The sequence below is a fragment of the Zeus faber genome (assembly GCF_960531495.2).
Source record: "Zeus faber genome assembly, chromosome: 22".
In the NCBI taxonomy this organism is placed as follows: Eukaryota; Metazoa; Chordata; class Actinopteri; order Zeiformes; family Zeidae; genus Zeus; species Zeus faber.
The window spans coordinates 4,136,512-4,164,210 of record NC_137209.1 but is presented as its reverse complement, the minus strand read 5'-3'; the positions used below and the strand labels follow the sequence as shown (position 1 = coordinate 4,164,210).

General features: G+C 44.5%; 1 protein-coding gene across 1 annotated transcript in view; it reads right to left on the bottom strand.

The window, feature by feature from the left end:
- focad (focadhesin) overlaps positions 1–27,699 on the bottom strand; it is a 64,233-nt gene extending 36,534 nt beyond the window's left edge. Inside the window, exons 1-12 of the mRNA XM_080023127.1 lie at positions 27,634–27,699; positions 22,611–22,682; positions 20,008–20,082; positions 19,297–19,451; positions 17,095–17,193; positions 9,748–9,849; positions 8,825–9,053; positions 8,167–8,376; positions 7,924–8,011; positions 7,523–7,716; positions 6,249–6,509; positions 2,670–2,774 (exon numbers count right to left, since the gene is read on the bottom strand). Of these exons, the coding sequence (XP_079879253.1) occupies positions 2,670–2,774; positions 6,249–6,509; positions 7,523–7,716; positions 7,924–8,011; positions 8,167–8,376; positions 8,825–9,053; positions 9,748–9,849; positions 17,095–17,193; positions 19,297–19,451; positions 20,008–20,082; positions 22,611–22,667 (1,575 nt within the window). The 5' untranslated portion in view covers positions 22,668–22,682; positions 27,634–27,699. The remainder of the gene's footprint in view (positions 1–2,669; positions 2,775–6,248; positions 6,510–7,522; positions 7,717–7,923; positions 8,012–8,166; positions 8,377–8,824; positions 9,054–9,747; positions 9,850–17,094; positions 17,194–19,296; positions 19,452–20,007; positions 20,083–22,610; positions 22,683–27,633) is intronic.

The following is a 27,699-nucleotide window of genomic DNA, read 5'->3' as shown; positions in this document are numbered from 1 at the left end:
CAATGGTTTATTATTTTCTTTCTTTTGGGGGGCTCTGCACTATGAGAGAGTGTGTGATTCACATATAACTCCCAGTCAAATTGATCAAAACCTGATGATTGTGACCATCATTTATGTGAAAGGGGGGTTGGGGCTGATGACTGGGACTGCATAATCTGTGTATATGTACTATCTGTAATAGTATTTATAGTTTTTGAGAGAAACATAAATTAATATACATAAAAAATTAAAACTTCCGCTATATCCAGATAGATGGTTCACATTTAAAATGTGATGTGGAACATATACAGTAGTGCAAAAAAGTATTTAGTCAGCCACCAATTGTGCAAGTTCTGCCACTTAAAAAGATGAGAGAGACCTGTTATTTTCATCATAGGTATACCTCAACTATGAGAGACAAAATGAGGAAAAAAAAATCCAGAAAATCACATTGTCTGATTTTTAAAGAATTTATTTGCAAATGATGGTGGAAAATAAGTATTTGGTCAATAACAAAAGCTCATCTCAATACTTTGTTATATACTCTTTGTTTGCAATGACAGAGGTCAAACGTTTTCTGTAAGTCTTCACAAGGTTTTCACACACTGTTGCTGGTATTTTGGTCCATTCCTCCATGCAGATCTCCTCTAGAGCAGTGATGTTTTGGGGCTGTCGCTGGGCAACACGGACTTTCAACTCCCTCCAAAGATTTTCTATGGGGTTGAGATCTGGAGACTGGCTAGGCCACTCCAGGACCTTGAAATGCTTCTTACGAAGCCACTCCTTCGTTGCCCGGGCGGTGTGTTTGGGATCATTGTCATGCTGAAAGACCCAGCAACGTTTCATCTTCAATGCCCTTGCTGATGGAAGGAGGTTTTCACTCAAAATCTCACGGTACATGGCCCCATTCATTCTTTCCTTTACACGGATCAGTCGTCCTGGTCCCTTTGCAGAAAAACAGCCCCAAAGCATGATGTTTCCATCCCCATGCTTCACAGTAGGTATGGTGTTCTTTGGATGCAACTCAGCTTTCTTTCTCCTCCAAACACGACAAGTTGAGTTTTTACCAAAGAGGTTCTATTTTGGTTTCATCTGACCATATGACATTCTCCCAATCCTCTTCTGGATCATCCAAATGCTCTCTAGCAAACTTCAGACGGGCCTGGACATGTACTGGCTTAAGCAGGGGGACACGTCTGGCACTGCAGGATTTGAGTCCCTGGCGGCGTAGTGTGTTACTGATGGTAGCCTTTGTTACTTTGCTCCCAGCTCTCTGCAGGTCATTCACTAGGTCCCCCCGTGTGCTTCTGGGATGTTTGCTCACCGTTCTTGTGATCATTTTGACCCCACGGGGTGAGATCTTGCGTGGAGCCCCAGATCGAGGGAGATTATCAGTGGTCTTGTATGTCTTCCATTTTCTAATAATTGCTCCCACAGTTGATTTCTTCACAACAAGCTGCTTACCTATTGCAGATTCAGTCTTCCCAGCCTGGTGCAGGTCTACAATTTTGTTTCTGGTGTCCTTTGACAGCTCTTTGGTCTTGGCCATAGTGGAGTTTGGAGTGTGACTGTTTGAGGTTGTGGACAGGTGTCTTTTATACTGATAACGAGTTCAAACGGGTGCCATTAATACAGGTAACGAGTGGAGGACAGAGGAGCCTCTTAAAGAAAAAGTAACAGGTCTGTGAAAGCCAGAAATCTTGCTTGTTTGTAGGTGACCAAATACTTCTTTTACCGAGGAATTTACCAATTAATTCATTAAAAATCCTACAATGTGATTTCCTGGATTATTTCCCCCATTCTGTCTCTCATAGTCGAAGTGTACCTATGATGAAAATTACAGGCCTCTCTCATCTTTTTAAGTGGGAGAACTTGCACAATTGGTGGCTGACTAAATACTTTTTTGCCCCACTGTAGTTGCAAGGAGCATTGGCAGGTTTCCAAGTAGAATAGCTTTGGATGAACTATGATTCGGATGAAGGATATTCCATCGTTTGATATTTGAATGGTCAGATATTTTAGTTGGCACTCAATAGTATACACATAGCATTTTCAAAGTACATTGTTGCATATTATCACATTGGTGTGCAACATTTCAACGGAATCTGGAAGACGCTGAAGGAGATGTAGAAAGTTAATATCGCTATAGTACCCCCTTTTGGTCAATGGATACCACATTTTGCTTGGTACCTCAGTCTTACCATATTTGGTAAAGATTGAGAAATGCGTGCATGACTTATTACAGTTTTTGTAAAATAGTCCCCGCCCACAGCCTTTGGCCAATTGGGGCGAAACTGTACTGAATATTAAAGGAAATCAATGCATGACTTTTTTCCGACTCAGTACATATATACTACAATTACATTTCGTGCGGATTGGACTAAATCTGGAGGAATAGCAAAAAAAATTTAATGGACAATGAACAAAAAATGTAATCAGGCAGAAGTGTAAGTGTAAGTGGGCAGGGTCATATGCATTTAACTCAGCGTGACCCAAGTAATCCAGTGAAAAGTTTATTTCCATCACATACGGTTGAGGAGTTAAGGGGCAAAACTTTGCTTGTGATACCATCTGACCAAACTGCATCACCTTACCGTATCTGAGGTCCATATCCTTCTAGTGGAGTAAAAGCTCAATAATAATAATAATTAGAACAATTACAGTATATTTAGGGCAGATATTAACGGTACCTTGTGGGTTCCAAATTTTGGCAAGGAGTACAAAACAGCATGGGACAAAGCTGGGTTCTTCTCGTTTCCCAATTTATACAGCAGAACGGTAAGAAGTGACGGAACCTGTAGAGAGAAGAGCACTGCTGTGATGACTCCTGTATCAAATTGTACTCCGTTGTTTTTTTCATTAACTCTACTCCATGCTTATGAGTCATCATCAGTCATCATAATTTCTATTTATCATTTTTTGTCGCTATATACCTTCACCCGATCAGCTGCACTGGCCGTTTTGGCAAAAAAGGCTTTGCCTTCAATTTAATTGACAGCCAACAGAGCATGGACATTCTAAAACAAATAGAAATCCATTTCAACTGAAAAATATTGCAGTTTGATGCAGATGATCCGTTCGGATGACCCGAAAACTATCAACTAAACACTACAGACAACTTCCATGAACGAAATTTGTTATTTGCAGTATTTATAGCTTAGAGCGGCGCTTTAAATCTAATTTTAAGTTTAGTTTGGCATTTAATGGCAAATATTAAGAGTTTGCATGTGCAATGGTCAAATTTGAGGTATGAGTGTAAGAAATGAAGACTGCCAACAGAGGTTAAAAACACCACCTGGACATTGGATGCAGCCCGGTTGGCAACCACAGGGCCTGAGTCCTAGCTGCCTGTGTTGAAAGGTATCCTTCAACAGGACAGTTATTAACTACCACTTCCTGAAGCTGGGAAGAAGGGGAACGCAATAGAATTAATAAAATCCTGCATAAAATTATGATTACAATCTCTGCATTGCCAGTGGTGATCTCGCCCACAAACCTCCTCTCTGTGGTTTTTGTTTAGACCAGAAGGAAGCCCGTGGAGACGACGCCTGGGGAGTCAGCGGTACTTTCGAAACATCTATCTGTGTGGCACGGTGGCGCAGTGCACTGCACTGCTGCCTCACAGCAAGCATTTGCCTTTCTGTGTGGAGTTTGCGTGTTCTCCCCGTGCTCACATGGGGTTTCCTCCACCTAGATTCTTCTTCTTCTATCTATCATCTATTTTATGAGATGAACAGAGATGCATTTTAGCAGCTGCTCTCTTAATCCGATGAATTTGTCTGGCAGGAACCTTCCTCATTATGCCTTTATCTGCACCAACCAGTCTGTGCTCTGAATCAGCCACAACTCTCTTCACAGTACGATGATTACGGTTACGTTTTTGTGAAATATCTAATGTTTTCATACCTTGTCCAAGGCATTGCACTATTTGACGCTTTTCGGCAGCAGCGAGATCCTTTTTCTTTCCCATATTGCTTGAAACCTGTGGCCTGCTTAATAACGTGGAACGTCCTTCTTAAGTAGTTTTCCTTTAATTGGGCTCACCTGGCAAACTAATTATCACAGGTGTCTGAGATTGATTTCAGTGATCCAAAGCCCTGAGACACAAACCAATACATGAGTTTAATTGAAAAACAAAAAATTAAATGTATACGACATTTAAATCCAATTTGCATAATAATTTGGAACGCAGTGTATGTATGAAAGTATGTATATGTATGTGACAAATACACCTCTTGAATCTTGAACAATGTCTGCCTGAAAGTCGTTTGAATTGAGAAAATGCAATGCAGGAGCTGATGAGGTTTTGTTTCCCATTACATGATGTTCACAGGGACTCAGAAGGCAGGCATCAACATTGCTGGAAATGAGCCTGCCCCCATAAATAGCAGGGCGTTAAAATGGATGCTTGACGGGCAGATGCATGGTGACGGGCCAGACGAGAGGGAAGCCCGATGGGAGTTAATGTGCCAATAACCGGGCGCTGGTGCGTCAAGCGGCCGGGGCAAGTAGCACTCTGGGAGCAATTAGAAAGGCATGGGATTACACCGAGGCATCTAACAAGCCCTAGTAATGAGGCCCCTATAACAGATTGGGATGATTCACATTATCTTCGAGGGGGTAAGTGACTCCATTTACAGTCCCCGAGGGTCACGAGTAATGTCTGTCAGTTATCCTCTCCCCCTGTTTCTGTTGATTTTTTGATTCCTTCCTGACCTCTTCGGCATTAAATGTGCAAAAACAATGAATTAAATAATAACTATTCACATAAAACCATTTCTTATATTGTTGCATTACAATGGACTAATATTACTACTACTATACAGTAACTCTGTGGCTGCTATTCCGCTACTCATCCAGGCCCTGAGTGGTTGGTGATGTTAGCCTATGCTTTCAGCTTCCACATCTATGGTGTCAAAGGAAATCAAGTGGGACTGGTGATTCTGCCCTCTGGTGTGGAAGTATGGAAATGGAAAAACTTGTGATATTGCAGTCCACAATGCATATGGGCACGTTTTTATACCACAACATTTCACGCCGCCGTGCATTGCACGGCTGCCTCACAGCAAGAAGGTCCTGGGTTCGATTCCCGCCTGGGGCGCTGTTGGCACCGTGCTCCGGCGGGTTATCTCCCAAATAGGAGCCTTTCTGTGTGGAGTTTTGCATGTACTCCCTGTGCTCACAAAGGGGGTTTCCTCCACCTCACGTCAGTAAGGGCCCCCCTCAAAAAAAAAACATGCACACATCATCGTCTGACCAGCGATGGACACTTATCACCTGGTCCCCGGGCGCGTCCACGTATGCCCACTGCTCCTGGCTGTGGCCCCGGAGGAAGGACAAGCCAGGATGGGTTAAATGCAGAGGAGCCATTTCACCGGCCACCATCCAAAAGCATGTGCATGTGTGTGTGTGCAAGCATGTGTTGTAGTGCGGTGTGCTGTCTGACAAATAAAGATTGTTCTTCTGTTCGTCTTGTGTTCTAGCATAAATCCCTGCTTGATTGTGTGACTCTCTCAGCCTGGCACCTACATTCACTGTGACTGCAAAGCAAGCAGTTTCTTGATTGAATTGAGAAAAGGATAACTCATAGCACCTCCTCCAAGCTGTTTGGGGCTTGATATGTACATATACCATAGCAGGTCATACACAAGTATGAACTATTATATAACATTTTATATGTATGTATTTATATTTAATCAAAATATTAAGGTAAAAGTAAAACAACTCACAAAAAAAGTAACTACTAAGAAATAATTTTGTTTTGCAAATTATTAATTGAGATACGGCCAACTACGTTCGCATCTTTAGAATATAACAATAATGTATTTATGGAAAAAAATGAATTTCTAATGTGAATTTCATATGACAGGCACAAGCAGACCCCTATTTACTCCATCAACCTGTTACAAAGGAACAGAATTTTTTTTTTCTCAACATAACATGCTTAAGGCTTAAACATTTAATGCATGTAAGCACAGTGAGAAGTTGCCGCAGAGTGGTAAGTTTCTCAATAGCAAAGCATTCTGCGAGGTTGTGCTATGAACGGTTGTAAATGGTGGGAACCAACATTTTAATAAGGCCTGGGTGATCCTTAAAATGCATTTGGTAGGGTCATATTCCCTGGTTGAAACTCACACAACATAATCCACCATGATCCAAACATATGATGCTGTCTATTTTTCATTTGTGTGAATATCACCAAGGGTGGCATTTTTCAACTGAGGGTCACCATCTTTCAGATATCAAATTAGGTGATATTCTACCCGTACCTTGGTAGGATCCACTTCAGCGACGGCCTCTGAGACATTTAGCGCTAGCCGGCAGACCTCCTCCTCTCCGGTAATGATGAGGTAGGCCACGATGAGGACTAAAGACCAGTGGAGTTGCTGGTTGACCGTCAAGGACGAGGTGAGTGCCGTGAGCCACTCGCAGGCCGCTGCCGGCTTGTCTGCCACTGTCTGCAGAACACCCAGCGCCACCTGCAGCTCACTATGCCAGGGGCAGACGGGCAGAGCCAGCCAGGGTTCCAACTGGGAGGGAGAAGCACACCAACGGATTGCATGGATGGAGAAATATATAGTGGATAAAAAGTTCCCTGTTGCCCACAAAACGACAACTTTACCCTCTTATGAGCCTTGCAAGGCTACTATTTCCAAGAAAAGCAGAACAAACATGTTGAACCAAAATAGTGTTAGATTATCTGACTTGTGTTGCCAGAACAAGGGGGTTGTTAAATGACTAATCTGTAAAATGCACCAGAAACAGCATGCAGTCAGTGTTTGTAAACAAACACCCACATTCCATTTGAACAAACTGATAAAGAAGGCTGGCTCTGTGCTGGGGACTGCTCTGGAGCCCCTAGAGCTGGTTGTGGAGAGAAGGATGTTGCACAAGCTGCTCAGCATAATGGACAACACCGCACAGCCCCTACACAACGGACTGGTCAGACAACAGAGTTCAGCCAGAGGCTCCTTCAGCTCCGCTGCAATAAGGATCATTACAGGAGGTCATTCCTGGCCACCGTTATAGCCACCTACAATGACTCCCCTCTGTGCCAAGATAGGAAACTCCTTCTCTGAACGGCAATGCACAAGCCACATTTTTACTAACACTGTGTGTTTTTGTACATTATGTGTGTTTTGTCATGCATGTCAATGCTGCTGCAACACTGGAATTTCCCTTTGGGGATTAATAAAGAATCTTTATCTTTATCTATCTTTATCTTTACATGGCACACTATAGGTGCAAAAGTTCCCAAAACCCACAATTCTATCATATTGGGGTTAGGGAACTTGAATCAATTAAAGTTTATTGGATGAGTTTACTTGAGTTCATTATAGAGTACTTGGGCAGTGATTTCAGTTAATCGGATAACAATTCCTATTATCTGGATTTTACTTTTATATTGTTTATGTACATATGCATAAAGCAACTATTGCAATAAACGTAAATGCTCTGCATATATTCTCACAAAATTTCTGCAAAAATGGAGTGTGATCTATGACTGTCAGTGACTTCATGCTAACATGTGTTAGTGTGCTACCTTCACAGTCCGGAGTGTAGTCTTTTCAATGCTACGCAGAAGGCTGTGAACCAGACGGAGGTTGCAGCTGTGGGTGCGGGGGTCTGCCAGGGGCTCCGTGAGGGTAGCACAGGACAGGAGCTGCAGCAGGGGCAGAACCAGCACAGGCATTCCCCATGGGGATGTCTCTGCCTGCTCGGGCACGAGACTGAGCGCTGCATAGACGGATGGAGAAAGTGAGGAAATGAAATGAGGGAGGGACAAAAAACATGAAAACATACTTTCCAAAAAACAGTCAAAGAAAAGTTATAGTATTTGTACAAGAGAGATGTGCTAAAGGTAAGATGATGACCAAAATGAGTGAATGTGTGGAGAGAGAGAGGTGGGTGGGTGGGGAAGGATGGAGGTCCCGTGGTTGTTACCCAGACTGAGCAGACCAGTCTGCTGAGCAGCTGACGCCTCCAGCAGCAGCAGGGCCAAAGCCATCAGCAGCTCCTCCACCGGCAACACCTGCAGGGCACAACAGCAATAGTCAGTCTTCCTGCTCTCCTGAATAAATCGTTTCCCAAGATATTTACAGGCTCTCCAAACATGCGCATGAACTCCCAATTCCTTTGTAAAGCGTTATTATCGAAATGAGAGTAAAAGTTGAATTTGCGCCTTACCTCCCGGCAGGTGGGCAGGAGTTTCTGAATCAAGCGAAGGAATGGACGGCAATCTCCACTCAACTGCAAACTGAGCTTACAGGTACCAAGCATTTGCAGGATCAGACGGGCCCTTTCAGAGCACCAGAACTCTCCAGGGGCCTGGAGCAGGGAGGGCAACAGGGCATCCACAAAACCGTGCAATTCCAGCGCTGCCTCAATACTGTTGACCTGCAGTCAGAGAGAAAGGAGCGCAGTAAGCTCTGAGGATGTTGTGTCCCTTCACTTCATCTTCAATGTGCCTTTTATTTGCACAAAGGAATAGATTTGCCATTTTTCAACCCAGCCCTTATTTAAAACATAGCACAACGTCTCTCAGGGCTTTACTATTGAGAAACTCACCACAGCTGCAGATTCGCACTGTGCTGAAATACAGTACAATGTTTTTTTAAAAGAAGATTTAATATACATTAACATAATAATCACACTACAATAATTACTTGTGCATTTTAAGTAAAATTTCAGGTTAATTTAAACCAATTTAAACTCTAATTGTAATTTAAACTCTTGAGAACTTGACTATCGTATGCTTTTTGAGCAGAGCACTGGCTAAATCTGGGGTAGGAGGGAGGAATGAATTTGGTGATCGCCCAAACCAGCTGCATCATCAGTATATCACCTGTATGAGTGGAACAAACTGGCAGAGACAACTGAGCAGGCTGTCGGAAACCTTGGCGCTCCGCTGCAGTCGGTCCCTATCCTGCTTGGGAGCTGCGCCTCCGTTGCAGCTGGAAACCAGGACGCGGAGAAGGCTGTGCCTTAGGGAAGCGTGCTCCGCTTGCCTCTGAGGCTGGCAGTACAGGTAGCGAAGAAACGGCATCAGCATGGCCACGCAAGCTGGCTCGTCTCTATGTCGGGGACATGTTTTGCGTACAAAGTAAGAACATCTGACAAGCCACACAGACATTTCAAATACTCTGCAGGTAACAAGTGCACTGGCTAGTTACTTGAAAGTAGAAAAAGGAAGGAAAACTTTAAAATATGGCTTCCGTTGTAATTTATAAGGACAGAACTTGTGTTTGGGAGGAAGACCATTGTTCATCATTAAAATGAAATTCATGAATAATGATGGATTCAGAAACAGTAGGCTTCTTGTAAACTTGAAAAATTCTCTGAAGGAGTAACCAACACATTTGTATTAGAACAGGAGTAACACTGGGTTTGGTGCATTGTGGACAGTTTTGTTTTCAGAGCAATTATTTTATCAACGTTAAAATGAACTCACCAATCTTTTCAAGATGGTGGAAATGCCATAATCTTTCTTAAAGACAATGAAAAATAAAACGAATAAAGAAATAATTCATGTTTATTGTGTGTGCTCTGTCAATTCTAGTTTATTGTGTGTGTGTGTGTGTGTGAAGTTGTTAGGCCTGGGGTGGATGTGGGGATCGGCTAGGGTGGGGAGGGTCGTGGAATGGCCGGCATTAGACGTTCTTCACAGATGGGTTTTGACATGCGTGCAGTTGAGGGATGAGGGCAATTTTCCGGGTGCTTCAAGGTCCCCCTCTGTTGATGAGGCTGCGGAAAAGGGGAAGCCCTTACCTGTCAGCCGCTTGCTGGATGAAGTCGTCAATCTCCAGCAGCAGAGCCGGCCAACAATCCAGCCGGTTCTCCAGGGCAGTGATGTATGGGTGGGGGCTGCCCCTGCAGACAGGACGAAAAGGAAACGCACAGGGAAGAACTGAATTGAAAAGAGTGCAGTTTTACCAACAGTTAGGACAATCGCAGATATCCAAGACCATGACGGCTTTAAGGGAATACATTGTGAATAAGCTGTGTCACAAAAGTGGAAGTTGTGATTTGTGATGAATTGTATTTGTTCTGTGCTCAAGTTAATGAATGTTTCATTATTCTTCTGTACGTGTGCCATTATTACATAAAGATTTCATCCATTTTAGTTTGATTTTAAGAATAGAGTTGTCACCTCTCTTTAACCATGTTAAATTTGATCACTGGACTATAAGAGGGGAAAAAAGAAAACAGCAAAGCAACACAAGCCAACTAACAGGGGTTCCAAAGTGGCCAAATAATCGACTTATGGACCGAAGGTGCATCAGTCACAAAACCTGCAAAATGATTTCATGTGTCAAGGGGAATGGGCTCTAAAATCATGACAGCATATGCCAAACATGGACAAACTGCATCAGCACAAGAGGCTCAGTGGCAACAAGTCGATTCTCTCCAGCAGGGACAGACAACAATTTAAGTCCAAGTGAAATTGTTAATCTCTTTCAATGTAAATATTATTAATGACTAATTAATATGAATCAATACAATATCCAAGTTATTCTGACAGCTTTCATATTTCATAAAGACTTTCTTTGCAGATGTATGTTAAAAGTGGGATTTAAACTCAAGCCAATGTGGGGGGGGGGTCCATCAGTTTGCCATCACTTGTTTGATGGACAGTCAGATACGTTCCCTGGCCTAATGCTAATGATTTACGCTAGGCCCCCCAGTCCATGGCAATAGACATCACTTTATTGTTTTTATTTCCTTTAAATCGGTTAAAACCCCTGCAGCCGGAACCAAAGGCGCTATATTTCCCTCCCTGATTGATGATCATGGTCCACTTGAAGTGTAGGCCCCACACACACACACACACACACACACACACACACACACACACCCCCGCCGCCTCCGGTGTCAAATTGTCCCCCCAAAATATCCAAGCCATACATAACACAATAAAGTTGAAAGACTACTATTGTTGTCCAAGACGGCCTTGTTGACACAAATCTTCTGGGCTCCAGTATAATGCTGTTGAAGCAAGGTAATTTAAGGGCTACTATTTATGTTTTCCCATGTAGAAATAAAATAATCTGAATGGTTGATATATATAATATACTTGACCAATAAAGTCATCAGTACCTAAAGCATCAGTTTGTACCAAAATCAGCTCCTACTGAAAAATGCCAATGAAGGTGGTGGTGTCATTGCAGAAAGCTAAGAGAAAAGTGATTCCCTTTTTTTGGTAAGGTTGATTTTGACCAAAATGACTACACATCTGAAAACATGTACACACTATGAAATTATATGAAACTATGAACTATGAAATAGCACACATGGAATTATGTAGTAACCAAAAAAGGGTTAAAAAAATACATTTTAGATTATTCAAAGTACTCCCCATTGCCTTGATGACAGCTTTGCACACTCTTGGCATCTCTTAAAACAAAAACTCTTTTTGGAAAATAACTATTTAGGAAACAATCAAACAGGGCATCAGGGCATCAAAATCAAAAACTTGCATCTTAAATTTGTATCAAACATTCATACAAATGCAATGTTAATTCCCCCTGTGACAATAAAATGTTATTGTTGTTATTGTTTTTGCAATAGTAACGCATGATTAAATCCCCTTTATTTTCCTATTAGCCTTGATTCTTCCGTCTGAGACGAAGCAATGGGGTCAAAACCAATGTCAAGTCTTTGTAACAAAGTTCCAGCCCTGGGAGGGCAAAAGTTAAAACAACATTGGAGTGGTGGTGGAAAGGGGGAAGGGGGGTAGACAGACAATGCCACCCAGTGTCTTCACAACAACAACTTGCATCAATCAGCACACACGGCCATGTGTGCGAACAGAATCAAATGAATTTGTAAGCCATTGACTGTGACAGTGCACGAGCTGGACAAAGACTTGCACCAGTATCTACTTTTTATCTGCGCACAATGGGTGAGGAGAGCAAGGAGAACACTTCCTGAAGCCATTTGGCTCAAATGCAAGTTCACATAGAGGATTAGGATGAAAGAGAAAGGTAAAACAGGCTTTGGCCATTTTGAAAGCCTGTCTGACCTCGGAGAGGCCCCGGAGATTACATAGACTCTTGAGGCAAGTCTTAGTCATACAGACAGGAAACATGACTATTTTCCAAGAAGAGGAAAACAACAAGGAACAGAGCAGGAAGATCCTTAGCAGAGTTAATCTGTCCCGAGAATAAGATTTAGAATGCAGGGTGGTCGGTATGGACAACAAGGCCCACGTCCCAACAACAAAACGTTCTCGGTCAGCCCTGCCTGCTCCTAGCGCCGAACCTTGGTCTGTTCCTGCTGGGTGTTTAAGTGGCTTAGTGCCTCTGTGGCAGATTGCGGGGGACAGCAGTGGGCAGACCCTCAACAATGAGCGCCAGTGGGCACCCGCCATTAATCCCGCAGCATTTACAGTCGCCCAGAATCACCGGGCCAGCCCAACCAATAGCTGGCCAGTTCTCTGGCGGCTAGCGGCGCAACCCTGCTGCCTACAACACATTCATCTTCTCACCGGGGAGGTAGAGAGCTGCCAGACAGACACACAGAGCAGGAGACACAAGGCTGGGATCCAGCAAGGAGGAGCAGGAAAAAAAAAACTAGATACAAAGATAGGGGTATGTAGACAAAGAAAGACAAAGAGGGGGGGGGGGGGCAGGATGAGCAAGGAGATTCGAGCTAGAGATAGATGGGGAGAGCAAGAGGATGGAGGAGCCATTATGTGGGGAAGGGGATCGGGGTGCGTGGGTGAATCGGTTGCTTAGGCTTTTATCCTGCTCTGTTACTGATTAAGGAGGCCCCAGGATCCTGGCAGAGGTGCACATCAAAGCCCTGGGAAGAAGGAAGGGTTTGGAGCATGGGGGTGGGGGTTGAGAACGGAGGCTCTCTCACAAGTGATAGTCCAGGGCTTTATGTTAATGGGGGTAATCACAGACAGAGGAGTTTGAAATTCCAATTTCCCAGAAATATTTAAACAGATATCTGCTGCAATGTCAGCCGCTGCATACAAAATCATATAGTTGCAACAATGACATCTCTCATGGTTCATTCTTCTTTGGTGCATTCATCTCTTTTGTTCAGCCCTATTTGACGGAGGCCTTTACTGCTGATTCTACTGATTGAACTGCTGCTGCTACCCTTAAGAAACAACCTATGAATTGTCAACAGATAATGCTTGAAAATGCTTTTTTTCCCCATGCTTAGGCGCCCCTACAGTTTGATTACAATTGCACTTTTACGCCATTGTCATAAAACTCAGTCCGGTGTTGGAAAATAATTTATTTTACCAGACAAATTTAAACCTTATCGGTCCCATCTCAATAACATTCTATGTTAGAAACGTAGATACAGTATAATGTACACCTAGATTACAGCGGCCCTTGCACGGACTTCCCGGAGCTGTGGGGAGAGAGGGCGTGGGGACGGACTGGGCCCCCTGCTACCAGTGTACTAGGTACCAGATGTGCTTGGCCTGGCAGATCAGTTCGCACACGCGAGTGAGAGGGTGAAACAAACCCAGTGGCGCAATGAAAGTGAGGCACCACCTATATTGAGATTTACCAGGAGCTATATATTTTGATCCCAATTGAGAATTTGGGTACGAATTACCTTATTGGTCAATATATCAAAATTATGCCTGTCCACTCAACAGCATTAAAGTCTAAATTTGTGTAAGAATTGCGTATAAGAGCAAAGGTGCTCTGTAAGCGAATGTCACCAAACTGAGTCTTTATAAAGATAACTTTATTAATCCGGGGGGAAATTCGGATGTTAGCGTGACAAACAGTACAAGTAAAAAAAACAATATAAATAAAAGATGAAAATAAAAACACAACAAAATAAATATCAAATATATGTACACATATACAAGCAATGTGGCATGGTGCATGCACTGTTGCCTCACAACAAGAAGGTCCTGGGTTCGATTCCTGCCTGGAGGGCTGTTGACACCACCTCAGGTGGGTTATATCCTAATTAGGGGCCTTTCTGTATGGAGTTCGCATGTTGTATCCGTGCCGACATGGGAGTCCAACATAAAAAAGGACCCCAATTAAAAACCTGCAGAATAGGCTTGGGCAGATAGACATTAAATAGTCTATCTGCGATCGACTCCATCGATCGCGATTGACCGACGTTTTTTTTTATCCGCCAGGGAAAATATAAGAGTTTAAACAGTGTAGGTGCAGTTTACAGTGTAGGTGCAGAGGCTCTCCTCCTTTCTGCTCCGAGCTGTCCAGTAACCACTGGTGATTGGACCTCACTTCCCCTTTACAGTCCCGTACAGAGACTTCGAGGGGCAGGTCCTCAAAAAAAGAAAAGGCACATGGCTCGGGTTCTAGGCATTTTGCCGCTCTTGGCAAATGGAGCAGCACAGTGGAGCTGCTGTGCGCACGTCGCAGGTGCGCCGAGGTTCATGAGGAGTTCCTCATGAATATATCTTGCCCAGACAATCCGCTACCTCGATACTCATTAACGCCTAATAAAAAGAGCGCCTGATAAGAAGGGCACCGTGGGGTCCAGTGCTCAGACGCCCCCCGCCCCCTGCACGTACCTGCCGCTCAATATGCAAATCTTGTGATTGTAATATAGCAATACATAATATAATCTCATAGAGAAAGATTTTGATTTATTTTATTTCCTTAGTTTCTCACTTACTCTCACTTAACTAGAGCATCAGAGCACAGGTTTTTTTTTGTTTATCCTTCAGACAGCTATGGGCACAGGCTCCCGTGCCTGTCTTTTTATTTTAGATCTATTTATTTTCGTTTGTTTCACACATGTATTTTTTAATTTTTAATGAAAAAAAAAAAAAAAAAAAAGAAACCTGTGCGTCTCCACTGTTGGGACGCATGTCTCCCATTTGCTCTACTTTGCAATGGGACTTAATTTAGCGCGAACCCCACCGCGAGCGTGCCCCCCATAAAATTGTATATCGCCAATCGCTGTCCCCCAGCGATCGGCGATTGGAATTTCGCACGATCGCCCAAGCCTTATGCAGAACACTTTCCTGTCCTGTCCCTGACCACGACATGGAATAGCCACCTAGAATTGTTTCCCAGGGGCCGACACCACCAGCCACCACTCCAAGTATGTGTGTTCAAGATCATCACCACTCCCAGCATGCATAATACATCACAAACAAATACTAAACGAATATTAAATGATAATTCTCTATTCTTATAATATGCAATGACAGTACTAGTAATAAGCTAGTATAGTAAATGTTTAAAGCCATATTGTATCAATATATCTATCTCTTGCCCTCTCCATCTAGTGAGATGGGGGGGGGGGGGGGGGTTACAGCCAACTGGTGCTAGGGTACCATAGGTGGCGTTGAACAGTCTGTTGGCCACTGGCACAAAGGAACACCTGAAAAGCTCCATCAAGCATCATGGTCGGATAAGCCTGTGTTGGAAGGTGTTCTTCATCAGCTTCACCATACAGAGGGGTTCTCAAGGATGGCATTGATCTTTGTCCTCATCCTTCTCTCTGCTAAAAACTCCAGACTGTGGAGTTCCAGCCTCACAACAGAGCTGGTCTTCTGCACCATCTTGTTAAACCTTTTGGCATCACCAGCCTTGATGCCACCTCCACAGCACACAATAGCTAAGAAGAGTGCACTAGCTACCACTGACTGGTAGAATATCTGCAGTAACCAGAGCCTCATGAGGAAGAACAGTCTGCTCTGTACTTTCCTGTAGAGGACCTCTGTATCATGGCTACAGTCCAGTTTATCTGCACACCCAAAAACCTGTAGGAGTCCAATATCTCTACCTTGTCCTCCTAAATGGTAACAGGGGTTGGTGGCTTCCTGCTTCATCGGAAGTCCACCACCAGCTCCATCATCTTCCCGATGCTGACCTGTAGGTGGTTGTTGCTGTGGTGCGTGGTTGGCAGGGTGGGAGGGGGGGGGGGGGGTCTTTGTCTTCAGTAGCAGATGGAGGGGGGCAGCAGCAGAGGTGTGAATGGGGGCAGTGGTGGATAGGGTCCACTGTCCTGTTGAGCTCACAGGGGATGGAGTGTCAAACCTATTGAAAAACAGGTTCAGTTTATTCGCACATTCCTGGTTTCTTCCACAGATGGACTTGACTGCCTGTAGCCAGTCATTCTTTCATTCATTCATTCTCCATTCCACACCTCCTTGGCATTGTCCTGCAGTAGCTTGTCTTCTGTCATCTCATGTAGCAAATTCTGGCTTCCCTCTGTTTTCTGTTAAGTTCCCTCTGCACTTATTAGGCCTCATCCCTGTCTCCTGCCATGAAAGCCCTCTTTTTCTTGTTGAGGAGGGCTTTAATGTCCTTGTTGATCCATAGTTTATTTCTGGGGAAGCAGCAGACCTTTTTGCAGGGTACAATGCTGTACTCGCAGAAATGGATGTAGTCTATAACACAGTGGGAGAGGCCCTCAATGCTCCTTCATCATGGTCCTCCAGGAACAGGTCCCAGCCTGTGATCTGGAAGCGCTCCTGTAGGCTTTCCTCTGCGTCCTCACCAGGAGAGTGAAGGTGTTGTCACCTTTATAGTCCTGGTGGTGGCGGGCCGCTGCTTAACAACAGGTTTTTACATAGGTGTATCAGGTTGTGGTCTACTTTACCGAAGGGGGGGCAGGGCAGTGGAGCTGTATGCCTCCTTCATGTTGGCATACAGCATGTCCAGGGTGCTCACTCATCTTACAGCTTGCAAATTGTAAGAGGGGAGTTAGTGTTTTCAAGAGTGGTATATAGTTGAATTCCCTGTTGATTGCCAAGAGAGATCTGGGGTGTTGGGTCTGTAAACCCACAACGGTAGAGTGGATGACGTCACTAGTGCGCTCTTTCCCCTGCGGTGTCTCCGAAGCTCCATCTGCAAGTAAGCCAATGGAGCAACTTCCGCCTGAAGGGGGAGCAGTGCCTCCCACGTATATCTGAGCATAGCCTGGCCATTCTTGTACTCAACAACAACTCAAAACATTCATACCTTATTGTTTTGCACAGCTTCTGGAGGTTCTCCTTTTTATAAATTCACTGCACACATAGTTATACAGTACATACAGAAGAAGAATCTGAGATTAAAACATGACATTTGAGAAAATCAAGAATTTGATTCTGCAATACAAAATCCTTTCATACCATATAACCAGCAAGTGTACATGAAGTGGACTGACCTGATGGAGTAAGGGCACGTGAAGGGTGCTGCGCTGCCCATCTGGCTCGCCTGCATCTGAAGGAGTTTCCCGATTACCTTGATCAGCCCCTGGACATTTCTGTTTACCGTGGAAGAAAGAGGGTTGCAGTGAGCATGCTGTTGTTCATGAGCATCATGCACTGTTAAATTAAAACTCCAAGTTGATTGCAAATCCTTTGTGGTGTGGGGATGGTGTGGTTTGAGCAGCCACATCTGTCCTAGGTCTAGGTAATTGGGGCCCAGGATCAGGGTGGCTGTACCTGTACCTGCTCATGAGACTAATCAACGAGCCACAGATAAAACCCCCGTCCCCACACACAGGAGAGGAGCCCTTGTCATGACATGCTGTACCTCTGCTCCGGGGCTTGTTCCACCTGGCCCATTTGCTATAATAAACTGGTGTGTTTCTACTCCATTGTCTGTATCTCTGTGCCAGAGGCGCCTGAAAACGTCAATGTGTGGCAGGCAGATCTGCCACATTCTTGTTTAATGCCACTCGTTCAGGAATAACAGACATCTTTTAGAACTGTTTCACAAAGGCATAAAATTCTTGAAAAAAATAAAAAATTATACAAATGAGAGTGAGAAATGAGACATGCAAGGCAGATTTCTCATTTTTGGAGGAGCATTCTAACATTCTTGCCTATCGTACAGCTTAATTTGACAATTATTAAGAACATAGGAATAGTTTATAGTAAGCTGTTGAATTGTCTGCCGTTAAGCTTCCTGTTGCTCCTGCTTCCTGTTCCAATTAGGGATGACTTTCAGCCATACACTGTACTGTACGTTGCATACTGTACTGCATACTATATCACTGTACTGGCTTACTGCACACTGTACTGTATTGCTGTGCCGTACTGTTGTATACTGTATTGTATATCTGCACACACACTACCTCACTTTATTCATATGCCACTTAACTGTACAAATCTGTTTATACCATAATAGTCTATTCCTTTTGTTTCTATTTTGTGCTCCCACTTTGTATATTACCCTTCTTACTCTTATTGTATTATATTTACTAATTTAATTGCGTTTTAGGAATCAGTTAGTTGAATTAGTTAGTTAAATAGTTTGTTAATGTGCCAGTTAGTTATTGACCAGTTAGTTACTTATTGTGTATAATCACCCTGTGCGTTGCAATGATATCTCACTACATATATGTATGCTTGTATGTACTGTATATGTATGTGACAAATAAACATTTTGAATCTAGCTATCACTGAGGAGCGTTAGCATATACATACATATATTGGCCACAGTATTTTATATATTTGTTTATCTTGTTAAGTGTTTTTTATACACAAAGATTCAAAGTTTCAAGCTCTGTGTGGCAAAAAAATGTGGTGACAGTATCCAAATGTGCGGTTATCATGGATGCCACACCCGATAACTCTGAAATAAAACCCATTTCTTCACACAAGGTTAATACCACTGTCTCATCCGCTGCGGCACCTGAAAAGGATCCAATCCAAGTACCGCAGCGGTATTTCAACTCTGGAGTTGAACACCACTTGGCTACTTTTAGGTGGTTTTAGGCTTGTTACACTCCCAACTTATCTCATCTCATGCAGGATATGACAGTTTGCAAGCACTCACTTTCCACTGACGTTGCAAGTCACAAATAAACAGTTGTGGTTGCCATCATGCACATTGTGGTGCTTTAGCTAATTAGTACAGGACAAAGTGGGCTGCCAACTGCTGTTATCACATTACAATTAGCAACTTTGGTCAGTTTTCAGACATCTACTGCAATTTACCCAGAAATATATTGAATTGTTAATGTCCCCAAAGTGTATCAGTGTAAATCTGTCATTCTTGAGTTAACATTCATTTTAAATACTCACCACTTAAATATTCACCACTAGTTCCAGAATAAAAACTCTATAGTATATAAAGTAATTATTAGTTTAGATTATTATGAGTTTATTGCAGCTGCCATATAAAATTATTAGCCAGTTAAGTTTGCAATTTCAATCCTCTGGTAATCGTCCTTTCAAATTCTATATATTCAATATATACAGTATTCTATACTGTATATTGAGTCCACTGCTACACCTTACATGTGCACTGTGTGTGTGCGTGTGCGTGCGTGTGCATGTGCGTGTGTGTGTATGTGCGCGTGCATGCCTGCACAGCCAAGTTAGTGGGAGAAGCAGTTTTCTGCTTTTTCCTATAGTACCTAGCAGAGGGCAGGAGGTTGAGAATGCTGTTAAGGACATAGTGGAGATCAGCGTGCCCTTGGTCCACCAGCAGTATCAGGGCATCGCAGCAGGTGGAGCGTACTGGGGAACTATCACTGCAGCACCTCTCCCACAGGGCCTCCAAAGCTGGGCCCTAATGCAGAACATCCACACCCCTCAGAGATTAGGACTACATTTTGCATGTTTCATTTAGCAAGCGGGCATATAACAAACTGTTCACATTATATCTATATCAGGTAACTGATAACTTCACTTTATTTTAACAAAATAAAGTGTTCATGTGAGATTCTAAACACTTGTTTAGTATCTCACACATGAACACTTTACTTGACATCTTGAACTGATTAAAATCTTTATAATATAAAGATTTTAATCTTTATATTTTAATTATAATGGTGCAGCACATTTAGAATATACTATGCGGTGTGTGTTCTAATGGTCTTATGAATTGGAAATGTGTGCTACTATGAAAACATGATCACATAGCTGCAACTAGCCAATAAAGAAGATTGTTCAATAGGACTTACAGCATAATAGTTATATTATTAAAAGTTAGTATTAATCATCCAAATGAGAAACAAAGTCATTCAACTGCACTGAAACTTTTAAAAGTGACAGTCCAACTGGGCGAACATGGAAATATGTCACGATTCCTTACAGTGGAGGAAATTCATTTTGCAGAGTAGTACCTGGGTGGAGGCCTGAGAAATCTTGTCATTTTGCCCCTTTTCCATCAGCACAGCGGCAATAAGACTTCTTGCCGTCTGTTAAAAACAATAGCGTAAAAGTGTAAAAAGATATGCCACTCACACAGAAGCTTAAGTTTGGATATATATGATACAATTGCACCTATCACGGGGTGGGATATATTAAGCAGCAAGTGAACAGTCAGTCAGTTCTTTCGGGTCTCGGCCCCGTGGTCGGCGCGACGCCCCATGGATGGGCCTGTGTGGCCTTCTGCGTCCCGTGGGGGGGGCATCCTGCCGGGGCTGGTTAGGCGTTCTGTCTGGTCCTGTCAACCTGAGTCCTGAACCTGGCTGGCTGTGCTAAGCGCGGGGCTCACCATGTGGCCTCCTTCGTGGGGGTCATTCTCCTGTCACCACACCGGGCAGCCGAGGTACCTTCCCTCTGACACTCTCAGGGCACGGGGTGCTCGTCGCTGGGGGGTCAGGCTGTGGGTGGGGGTACCGTCTGCCGCCCTCTGTTCTGTAGTCTGCATGCTTGGCGGCTGGGGGCTGACCAGGGGGGCGTGGAGCTGCCCGACATGGCGGAGGCGCATGGCGGACGCTCTGCGCCCTTGGCTGATCACTGTAGGTCGGCTGCCACCAGGTATGGGAGGTGGGCGCACTGGGGCGCGGCTCGGTCCGGGGGACGGGGGTCTGCGTGGTTGCTCACTGGCCTGCTGCGCCCCTGGATCGATCTGGTCGCGACTCGCCTATCTCTCCCTATTGCCTATATCACAATAGGCCTAAGGCTTGCGGGATGTCGGGGTGCAAGCTATGTGGGTGGGGGTGCGGCTGGCAGCTGCCATCTTGCCTGTCACGCTCCTGCCCAAGCGTGCTTCTCGTCCATCCCAAAGTTTTAATCCCACTCACATTAGCTTAGAACACATACACTGGCACACCAATCCTACTCTGGATAACAGTCCATCGGACCAGGGTCTGTGGGACAGGAGGGGTGCAAGTGATCCGGGTTCGACTTGCCTGAAGGACTCGCACCCCCAACCCCGCAATTTTAACTGCAATTACCAACAGCACACATTGAGCACTGGGGTTGGGGGGGGGGGGGGCGGTTTCCCGGGGTGGCCCGTCACTGATTGGTCGGCGTGGGGGCGAGGTTGTCCAGGGGGCGGTCGGGTAGGCCCCCCCTTCTGGCCTGGCAGGCCCCCCCTTCTGGCCTGGCTGAAGTCCTGATGGCTTGCGTCTGGTGGCTTGGGATGTGCTACGACCTGGCGGGGCTGCGGAGAGCGCCGCCGGGTGCCTTCCGGGACCCCTGGGGGGACTGCTTGCCGTTGTGGGTGTGGGGGTGGCTGTTGGCCTTTTGCTTCTGCGGTGCGGCTTGTCTGCAGCGGGCCCGGGTGGCGGGGGCCCTGGGGGGGGTGTAACATCGAGGTGCCCCGCGTTGGGCACACACTGCTACATGTATGGGTAATTGGCCCTCACACCAGGCGGGGCGTCTGGTCGGCTGTGGTGGGCCTTCCCCTTATGCGGGGCGTGGGTGGGCATGGGGGTCCTGCTGGCTCGCCTGTGGGGCTGGCTGCTCGGGCGGGGTGTCGGTCTGTCGCCATGGGGCCGGGATCCGGGCCATGGGGCCGGGATCCGGGCCCGCGGTCCGTGCCTTGCACCCAGGTTCAGTGCCGGCAGCTGCGTCTTGTGCCTGCACCCGGGGGTTGGTTGTATGTGTGCGCCCCTGGGCTGCGGGGTCTCCTCGTGCTCCCTGGGACTGGATCATGCTCCTCGGGGCTGGGCGTGGGGGTTGCTCCACGGCCCTCTGGCTTCTCTGGGGGCCCGGGGGTCTTCTGTGGCCGCAGGGCAGGGTACTCGGGGCATTCCTGCAGCCGTAGGGTGTCCATGGGGCTGCGGAGTTCGGGGGTCTTCGGGGCTCCTTTCGCGACTTGGAGGTGCCGCGACCTAATACCGACCTTCTACACCAGTAGACACTCACCAGTGGACATCTCTCTCACACACACACACACACACACACACACACACACACACACACACACACACACACACACACACACACACACACACACACACACACACACACACACACACACACACACACACACACACCTGCTTCAAGTGCACCCCAGCACCCTCCTGGTTGCATTCCTCTCTTTTCCTCCCTCATTTGCTGCCATAATAATGACACGAAGAGGCCACGTGGCCAGTTGTAGTTCCAGTTTTCCTGGACCTAATTAACTGTTTTTCAATACATGTTGTTGTCAAATGTTCATGTTTTTGTGTAAATGTTGTTTGTTTCTATGTTTATTTGTCTCACCGTGGTGATTCTCCGCCTCTTGGAGTAGTGATCAGTTGTTTATAAACCTAAACATGATAAATAGTTTCTTTGTGACAAATTCAAAACAGTTTATGGCCTGTTCTATAGCCGTGATGGAATGCTTTGGCTCAGAAGAAGCTCATGTTTTTGTCAAAAGAGCCTTTCACTTAAAAGCACTAGTCATGCCCAAAATATAAGATCAGTAAAGATGACTGCTATTGAGCCCAATATGGGCTGGTGGCAGAAAATGAGTTTCTACTGTATAGTCAACATAGCCGAGTATCAGCACCTGAGCTTGTATGATGGGATTGGGGAAGTCAAACCGTGCCTTCAGACCCTCACTCATTTTTCGCAGTCAAACCTGAGAACAGAGTCAAAGAGTCAGGGGAAAAACAGCATATTAAAGGTAAATAGCATTAAGATTTAAAAAAGAATAATATTCAATCAATCGACACGTGTGTGACAGCACCGGAAGAAAAGGAAACGGAGAGCATTGTTATAAAATTAGATGTGTAATTACAACCAATCGTTACTAGGGATACACCGATTTATCGACCGTGTATCGGTATCCGCTGAAATTCACCTTATTGAGTGTCCTAGGCCTATTGGCAAATAAGATGACATTCACCGATGGCAGTGGCCGATGTTTATCTGTTGTGTCCCATCAATTTTGCGCTGGCCAAATGTTGTGTTGGCAGGGCTGGCTCTTACTATAGGTGACATAGGCTACTGTACCGACGGTGCCTACGGCGTGCCGGTGATGGGGTGCTTGCGCTCCGAGAGTATCGACTGTGCCAACCCAGGGGTGATCGGTTTGCCAAAACAGTGTTTTTATTTTAGATGTAGGTTCTTTTATTTTACTGTTTCTTTATGGGAGAAACAAGCAACGTGCGTAATGGGGACACGGGAACGGGATAACAGCATGATATGTTGCTATGGTGATGCACAAAAACTGCAATAAAATATATTAAACAAAACTATTTAGAGTACTCCTCACTTAAAGACCTACCTGTTTAATGACAGTTCAGACTTACAAGCAGCTCTCCAACCAGTCAGTATTGTATGCAGCAGCATTTCAGCGTCAAGCATCTCATCGCGCATCACCCTTTCTCAGTCTCAATCCCAAAGTCTGTCAGTATTCACTAGACTAGCGTTCGCAATCTCCAAGATTGAAATAACGGTAAGGGGGCGGGTCCTCACTTGTTGACCAATTTGCTTAACAACCTAGTCGTAAGAACAGAACTTGGTTGTTAAGTTATGAGTACCTGTATAACAATTTATACAAGTACTTGTTTTTTTTTATTATACTTATAGTATTTATACAATAACATGGAGCTGCAACTTTATCACCGTACAAACTGTGCCATGCGAGACCAACATGCCCAAATCCTCCATCTGCTTCCTCACTATAGCAACAAACAGCCTCCGTGCAATTAATAAATAGATAAACAACTGTTATATCAATCCACGGTTTTGATTTAAGCCTTTTAAGTGGGATATTCGGGAGAAAACAGCATCTACCAGCTCCATAAACTACGGCAGCCACAGCAGACATGCGCAGTAAAGTCGGCTCCTCGCTTTCTCCATGTCTGTAAGGTAGCTATGTACTGTAACATCCGGCTGAAATCCGTTGCGGAGGGCGGCAAAAAGTTAAACTTTGATGATTGATTGGATTATTTTAAAGCAATACTATCTAACTTTTTAACCTTTAAATAACAGCTTCAGAATCATTTTGATGGTACACTGACTTGTAATAATGTAGAATGGCACTTCATTCATTCCCACCCACAACCCCCGAATGCCTGTTCTTGCAATATGTAACTTTGGTCTTTGGGTACGAAGCCATGTGTAAAGTATGTTTTACGCCACTTGATTGATGTTTGGCTCCGGTAATAACTGTTCTTTTGCCTAGTAAAATGTAGTTTAAAAAACAATAAATGATAAACTTGCTGGTCAAAATTTCCGGTAATAATGTTATAAAAAATTTAGCCGTCCCACCTCCCCGATGGCGGGGGAGGAGAGACCAGTGCTGCGCCGCCAAAAGATGGAATAATAACAACAACAAAAAAAGACCCTCAGTATCAGCCAAATGGTTATTTTAAACATTAGTACTGGGCCAGAATTTCACAATCTGTTCATCCCTGCAGGGAGCACGGGGGTTCTCTGCTGTGCTCCCCAGGGTGCGATCCCCACATTCACAACATTTCACGGCCCCAATGCAGAAAATCAATAACTTCTGATTTTGGATTCTAAATGGGATATGAAATGATTGAATGATACATGGTTATTCCAGTCTGTCTATTTATACGGTGTCTTTGAGTCAGTGAAATTCAATGCGCTTCGCATCACGCAGGTAAAGGGGCCACAATGAGCGTGTCAACCCGGGTGTCCCGTTCACATAAGAGCGGATCGGAGGTGGAGCAGATTAAACCCGGGTCTATTGCCGGGTCTATTGCCGGGTCATCTGACCCGGGACTGAGACCCTGGTTTCTCCTTTCCCACTGGTGACAAATGCCGATTGTTATCGGGTGTGACCGGGTTTTTGTTGCAGTGGGAAATGGGTATCAATCTTTCATAGAAGGAATATAGTTTAAAAAAATAAAATAAAATAAAAACAAGTGGTCAAGTGTGTCTTAAGCCTCGTCCACATTACGGTATTTTTTCCAATTGTGAAAAACAATGAAAAGTTTGAGCAGCACACATTTAACAACTGAAATTTACAGATTTTCAGTCCCTTCTGCACCCACAACTGCATTACAACTGCTGTCTTTGAGGAGCACAGATCTGAAGAGGGAGAACAGACTGAGTTTTGTGGTACTCCAACCCTCACGAGAATGCATCTTCCCACGAGATGCAAAATATCTTGCGATATTTTGACACCAAAACAAACATGGATGCCATAAAGCTCTGAAGCGTTGACATTATACATTAATCAGACCCTCATGAATCGCCACAATTCCACAAGTCTCTCCCTCATTTCAGAAGTCCATACTCGCCCACTTGCTGTTTTCTTTCGCTTCGCCATCGTGCAGGCACACAATTGTATTGGCTGAAAATTGCTGTTATGATTTGAGGCTTTGATGCGCAAACACCAAAGGATTTCAGAAAGACTAGCCCCAATAAAATCAAACAATCAAACATGTTTGATTCAATCAAACATGTATGATTGAATCATGGCCTGGCCGATAAGGATTGTATAAAGTTTGAGTCTCACTCACACACTTATGACAGCTACGATTCTACAGTGTGACTACCTCGGACTACCATAACTCAGCTTAATCTCAAATCCTTGCCAAATCGGCCTTGAAAATCACGTAATCAAATCGCCCTGACTTGAGGAACAATAAAAAATTGATGCAAAAACAGCAACCACCGGTTAATCCACGCCATAAGTGGACTAGCCCCTTTTCGCAGACACAATGCCTGGAGCACTTCCAAGGACTGTCCTTTTAAAACAGTTTTTTCTGATAAATAATTTCCAAGTAATCAGTGGAGACACCCCAACCTCTCTCCGGCTGTGGGCAGCCAAAAGGAGAAGTGGGTCATCTCAGATTGTTCTTATCAAGCAAAGCAACATGTCGCAGGGAGTGACCACCAGCTGTCAAATATCCATGTAATGTCCGCAGCTGGCCGGTAGCCAGAGGGAGATGGCTACAGGCAGGTTACTCTCCATAAACACAGGAAATACGCCTGTAAGAGACAATACACTCCCCCCACCCCAAAAACATAGACACCCAACCCCACCCCCTTGCTGCTATCTGACCGATAATCCGGCATGCTGTTTTACACAAGACCACAGCGCAAGTTCCGCCACTCTCAGTATTTCCTCCCTTACCTAATCGCCAGGGACTGCAATGGACACATAAGCAGGTAGGCAACTGCCGACACTTACTACTGAAACCGAGTCAGCTCTACATTAGTCATGGCGTACTTTGTATTTTACTTTAACTGAGTCAGTTTTTGAAAAGCGTAAAAGTCGACCCCGATGCCGATGTTAGGTGGAGAGATTGGTGATTATTTATTATTTGTCATAACCATGACAGCTGCCAGGCCTAATTTTTAACCCCCTTATAGTCTCCATAATAATTTGGCATGTGGTTCTGAATTATGAGTGGCACAGGTGTGTTCCCATCGAAGACAGAAAAAACGTAGCCACCTTTCTGTGATATTTTAAAGGCTTATCTACTGAACATACGCATTTCCCGGTTTGATTTTAACATTGGTTAAGGCTAAAACCCCACGGATACAGATGGAAACTATTCCAGGGGTTTCCAGCCCGTATGCACCCCTCTCCCTGAACAATGTAGGCCCGGCCGGTAAATGCCAGCTCTGCATTAGCAATAGAGGAGGGAGACAATGAATTGGACACTGTTGACCCAACCATGCTTTAGAAATGGCATGGCTGCGGCTTATTGGCCGGTCTTCATTTATCGTCAGAAAATCTTTGGCGATGGGGCTTTTGCCAACCCAAGACTCTGGCATGGCCTTCATGAAAGTGTCTAATCAGCTGAATACATTTAATCTTTTAAAACTTGTCTTAAAACGCACCTTCACTCTTGTGTGTGAGTAATTAAGCCACCCTTCTAGAATGACATTTTATATATAGCCATTACCTATCTGTAGACACTTTGTACATTTTCTGGTTTTAATATGCATGTACCCTTTGGAAGAATGCATGTGTTTTCTTTTTTTAAATCTGCCTGCTTTCTATTTGAATTCGCCTTTTTCTTTTATTTCCATGAATTTCTTCCCCTGTAAAGAAGCCCTTTGGAGCAAACTCATTAAGAGGTCTATAAATAAAAACGTTTGTTTTTTTTTTATTGCAAAACTGCGTTCGACCGACACGTCACAGCAAATTTAAACTTGGCTTTTCGTTTCTTGGGAGATTAGAGAGATATCACAAGTTTACAGGTGCTGGTGTCATGTTGTTACTTTGACGTCATCACTTATCGTTTGAATATATCACTTGACCATGATTCATTTTATGGCGCGTCTCGTGGGGTCCTGACGCTGGTTCGTGGCAGTTCAGCAAACAGCTACACATATGCTGTGTATAAAGAGAATCATGTTTTGCCCCTATTGTCAACAATAACAGAACGAAAAACCACGATGCCGACGTCAAACGGCATAGTTAATATTATGACGTTAAATACGACTTAACATAGTGTATCCATTAAACCGGCTAACAACACCCACGTGAAACAATCCAATGCATTAGGGGGAGATGCGGAAGTACCTACAATATAAGTTGCAGTGGGTCAAATGATCATGTTTGTGAAATGAAAGTGTCATGTTGTTAGATCCAACCATACCTCCGTATTCACAGTCGAAGTTTCGAAGCTGTGCGACTTCGCTAACCGCTTCATGCTGCAACTACG